The 5,323-nt window shown below is 39.4% G+C and overlaps 1 protein-coding gene across 1 annotated transcript; it reads right to left on the minus strand.

Moving 5' to 3' along the window:
- Positions 1-3,123: 3,123 nt before the first annotated feature.
- LOC131238976 (uncharacterized) lies at positions 3,124-4,932 on the minus strand. The gene is made up of 4 exons (XM_058236547.1): positions 4,843-4,932; positions 4,675-4,733; positions 3,558-3,623; positions 3,124-3,395 (listed from the first exon to the last, which is right to left on the minus strand). The coding sequence occupies exons 1-4, from the start codon at positions 4,930-4,932 to the stop codon at positions 3,227-3,229; spliced, it is 384 nt and encodes a 127-aa protein (XP_058092530.1). The 3' UTR covers positions 3,124-3,226.
- Between the last annotated feature and the right edge of the window lie 391 nt (positions 4,933-5,323).

Raw genomic sequence — 5,323 nt, forward strand, 5'->3', positions numbered from 1 at the left:
CTTCTCTTATTTACTTGTGGTGTTGCTTCATCCTTCCACTTTTTCTCTTTGGACGAATGTTTAGGGCCTTAATTACTCTTCCGTGAGCTGAAGAACTCTTCAGCGTTCGTGTACTTCTGAGCACAGATGATGAGCTCTCCAAGTGTAGTTGGCCGGTTTTTTCCTATCGAGAAGAGGAATCGTCCCTCTTTAAGTCCGCTGATCATGGCAAACAAAGCCATTTTATCGGAGTAGTCATCGACCTACAAAGCCTTTTCGTTGAAGTGAGAGATGTAATCTTTCAGCGACTCTCCGTTCTTTTGCTTGAGGGTGAGTAAGTGAGTTGATGGTTTACAACTCTTCTTTCCGAAGATGAATTGCGTTAGGAATGCTCTGCTGAGTTTGGCGAATGTGCTGATCGATTTCAGCTTAAGCTGTCAGTACCAACTTCTTACAGTACCTGTGAGGGTTATGGAGAAAGCTCTGCACATCATTGCCTCTGAGGCCGACTGGATTTACATTCACGAGCGGTAAGACTCCAAGTGCTCCGTTGGATCTCCGGACCTCGATTATTGAATAATGGGGGGCATTCTCAACCTCAGAGGCATGTCCATGCCCATGATGTAGCTGGTAAATGGAGGCTCAGTCTCCTCTAGCATTGCCTCCACTGCAGTTGGAGTTGGTGCCTGGTGATTCTGCTGTAAGGTCTTAATTTGGTTTCAAAGTTCATCGAGATGGGCTTCCCATGGATTCTTATTCTCCGCAACCGTTTCACAAGGAGCTTCATCCTCAGGTGTTTTTCCCCTCCTCCTTTCCATTTCATGGCGAAGGTCAGTTGGGGTCAACGCCTAAGTCTCAGATACATAAGTCGGGACCCGGGCTTCTGCTTCTTGCATTTGAGTCGGAGCTCGGGCCGACACGCTCCGAGATACCCTCGCTTGCAAACCTACTAGGATGGGTCGCTCCACTGTAGACAGAGTGGCCTCGCCTTGGTCGAGGGGCGGATTTTGATTCGCCGCTTATTGTCGCTTCATCTAATTGATCTCATCAGCCAATGCCTGCATTTGATTTTATAGTGCTTAATACTTGCCTCCGCAGCTCTGGGTCCATTGAGATGGTCCCATTGGGGCCGACTCAGCGTGGCGTATTGACGACGAATGCCATTGCTCAGCGGGCCCGAACTTCGCCGCTGGTGTTGGGAGTGCTTTCCATTTTTCCTTAGCCATTTCTAGTAAAGCTACAAAGACTTTTTGTCTCATTATTTATAACGCCCCAACTTTTCAGGACCCGAGTATATGATCCATTTCCCAGAAACTCGAGTGCTAACGTAATAGGAAACAAATTCCGCATATATATATATATATATATATATATATATATATATATATATATATATATATATATATATATATATATATATATATATATATATATATTTGTCTTTCATCAGAGTAAGCAAATGAGCGTAGTATGGACAAATCAAATGTAAAGGAAATTTTCATTATTGTTTAAATATATAAGTAGTTGCCCATAATAACTTATACAAACAAATGTCTCAAACTTACAGTTACAAAGTGAAATAATGTTACATGTAAACAAAGCAAATTATAACAAATCTGGAACTGTAAAACCATGTAATAACTCTTGACAATACAATCATGCATCTCCAACAATGGTACTCTGCTCCTCATCAGTCTAAACATGAAAATCAATCAAGTCACCTGTGCTACCTGTACGGTTATATATTCGATGGATGAGTGAAAAACTCAGTGTGAATTTCTCTCAAGATTACACACTGCTGCATTGGGTAAGCATAGTTATAAAAACATAATACGGCATACAAAACAATACACGAAGCAGTCTTATTAAATGTATAGATGTATGAGTGCACATCAACTGGGGATGCTCATCCAGTTGGCTTTTGGGCAAAACCCATGCAATGTGGCCGGTCACTAGCAAAAGTACATAGTACATACGTAGTGTCAGACTCACCAATATGGCCGGTCACCGGCGAAAGTACAGAGTATATGCATAGTGTCAAACTCACCAAAAGTGGGTCGATAGTTGATGGTCTGGGAGCTAGCGAAACGATACCCTAACTAAATCTTATTAGACACGTGTTACAACATCCAGAATTAGCCACCCGTCATCGCCCGAATGCTATAAATGCATGATTAGACCAACCGTTATTAATCCGTTTACAACCAACAGATTCAATAAGCTCAAAGGTCACTACGAGGAGCTCAGAACCCGCCGACAGCTCAAGCATAGTATCTCATTCCACCATCCCTAGCTCATGACACCAATAAAAAAATAGGACAACGCCAACGGCTAAAAACTGTCAGCAATGACCTTCCCTGACAGCTTTTAGCCATCGCAAGGACCGTCGGTGAAGGGTGCGTCGGCGTTGCTTGCCGACGGATTAAAACCGTCGGCATTTTCGACTGCTAAAACTGTCAGCCTTTTTTACAGCTAAAACCGTCGGTGTTTTTGATGGTTTTTAGCCGTCGGCGATCTTCATTAATTTAAAAAAATTAATTAAATTTGGATGATATATTTGATTTTGATTTCTTCCTTTTCTATTGTGTAGACTTTTACCTTCTTAAATAAGTTGGTTCGTTAGGGCTTTGGAGAAATTGGTATATCTAGTTATGGATGTGTATTAATCAACGCACACATCCAAAACTAGATATACCCATTTCTCCAAAGCTCTGAATGAACCAACCTATTTAAAAAGGTCAGTCTACACAATAGAAAAGGAAGAAATCAAATATATCATCCAAATTCCAAATATTTGGATTGGATATATGCTTTTAAAAAAAGAAACAAGAGAGAAGTTTAACAAAATTGCATTATTTTAATCCCTTTGGACTTTCCACCAAGTATCAGTGCTGCAACCAAACATGGCTAGAACTCCTAATGCAGCCCAAATGGAATAAGCTGATGAACAGAATCAATCTCCCAACTTAGTTTGATCAAGCTCAAAACTCTAATCTCCATCTAATAACTTCTGATCAAGCTCAATACTCTAATATCCATCTAACAATGAGACTTTTTAGCTTTAGCTTCTCTTTCATGCAATTACGCAATGTGCAGCACTGAGAAGTAGATTGGTGTAATTAGAGAAGTTCACCAAATGGACACATAAGAAATGAATGGATAAAAAGTGGCGCAATATGCAATACAAAGCTTACCTAATGTAATGAGCTTCAAAAGCTAACAAATTATTCATCTAAAAGAAATTTTCTCAAATAATTCTCAACAATTTTAATAGAACTATCCATGAGGCATTGCCAGACTTAATGAACTTGGGATACTTTATTGGCATCACAACTGCTTCCTTGAGAAGGTGCTTTGCATTCTCTAACCCCTTGATGCTTTCCCACTTCACATCTGGATTCCCACGAATGATATTCCTGTAAGTAACAAAGACCGAATATAAACTAACACTCGTACCAACTCAGTAGTAAAGATATGCCAACAGATGGATTCTGATCCATGGATAACAGGGCATTTTGTAAAACCTAGAATTAGGGACTGCTTAGCTATGGTTTCCATCTAAGTGGCACTAAGTTTACCTACTTAAACTCTCTGCTAAGGTGCGCACTTCTGCAGATTCAAAAGCAGGAAGCAGAGACCTTTGCCTGCAAAAGTAAATACAATAAAGTCAAAAGCTTTCTAGCATACAAACAAATGTTGCCTGCAGCTTTTGGGTTCCAAGAATCAGGACATGATATGGTATCTTTCACAAGTTGAAAAAACTTCAATCCAAATATGAGCAGTCATGCCAGGTATTACCAAACATTTTTCCTTTTTATTGACACATTAGGGTCTTTGTTCTCTTACACTACCAATATCAAGACAATGTTCCCATCTGCATTTTAGAGACACTGGATCCCATTTTTGAGAAAAATAACCAAAGCATATAAAAGAGCAACGCCAAGTAATCTACCAACTCCCATGATATGAAAGGGGTTTTGTGTCCAATAATGAACCATTGGAAGAGGAGGATGAATTAGAACGTAGCTTCTATATGGAAACTACGATGGACATGCCAGACTAATTTAGTAGGCAGGTTGAATACATGAACAAGAAACAGCTCAGCATAGAATGCGGTTGAATTATATGGTCTACAATTGAACAGACCCAGCTAGTCCACCTACATACAAAACCAAGAACAACTTGAGAATACAGTCTATAGTTAATGGCTCAAGTTGCACTGAATATTTTATTCTGTGAGCTGGTTCATAACGAACTTGCTTGATATGGGGGTCTTTTAGTTTTTGTGTCCCTTGACATTCTATGAAACACTCCTCTGTTACAAAAGGAGGGAACTTCACGACCAAAGACATTTATTTAAGGTCTGTCGCCAAACAAGAAAGCCAATGACTGTGTTCATCTAAATTTTCTATTGTTCTCATTTTATTCAACATATTAGCAAACTCCAGTTACACCATGAAAATCAAAGAACTCTTTTAAAGGCAACAGACTTAAGCAAGCAGAGGTTGATCCTCGATAAACCAAGTGATATGCAAGGTTGTATAGTGCTTTCCTCGATTAGGCATTCAAAAGGAATTAACTTAATTACTCCGTTCCATATTTAACATATGTTATCATGTGGTTTGCACCAATTAAACCAATAAACCGAGCATTACTCAACAACTATGACAGTTAGAGTTGTTTGAGTAATCATACGGCTTTTCGTCAATTCGCCCATAAAGAGATACAGGAAGTTGTGTGGTGCCATCCCTCTCCTGAAATTGAAAATCACTATGTATCAAAATATATAAAAATACATAAGAGTTGCTTATTAAGAATAAGAAGCTCTATCCATTGACATCCTATGGATCATTTGATACGTACCTGACTGACTCTGGAACTGCTCAAAAATGGCCATATCAGATGTGTTTTTGATATTTCCATTCCCAACCACCGTATTCCAAGAATGCCCATTAGTGACTGATCATTGATCAGCTAGATGCACTGACCCATCTTGCTGCTCAGTCTCCCATTTTCTCCCAAACTTCACATCATAATACAATTTAAAATTTTTGTAATCCAAGAGCCAAAGGCCACCTTTGAACTATGATTTTGTAGTTTCTATTTCTCAGTAGAGAAAACACATCTCCCTTAGCATTTATCAAATACACACACACACACACACACACACACACACACACACACAACAGCAGAAACAAGAAGAGAAAATTCACAACCAATAGCTCAATCGAGCAAAAGAATACCTCTCTACTGAAATTGCATTATAACACACATCTCATTATCACCTTAAGTGGTTCTTGTATACTTGTGCCCATTAACCCGACTATTGAGATAGAGGGGGTTC

Source organism: Magnolia sinica, chromosome 3 (genome assembly GCF_029962835.1).
Source record: "Magnolia sinica isolate HGM2019 chromosome 3, MsV1, whole genome shotgun sequence".
NCBI lineage: Eukaryota > Viridiplantae > Streptophyta > Magnoliopsida > Magnoliales > Magnoliaceae > Magnolia > Magnolia sinica.

What these genes read in the sequence shown, in the direction of transcription:
- LOC131238976 (XM_058236547.1), bottom strand. Translation starts at nt 4,932, where the DNA reads ATGGGCATTCTTGGAATACGGTGGTTGGGAATGGAAATATCAAAAACA. An exon ending in GGGCGAATTGACGAAAAGCC is followed by an intron (nt 3,624 to 4,674) that starts GTATGATTACTC and finishes TTACTTTTGCAG; the next exon opens with GCAAAGGTCTCTGCTTCCTG. An exon ending in TTAGCAGAGAGTTTAAGTAG is followed by an intron (nt 3,396 to 3,557) that starts GTAAACTTAGTG and finishes TGTTACTTACAG; the next exon opens with GAATATCATTCGTGGGAATC.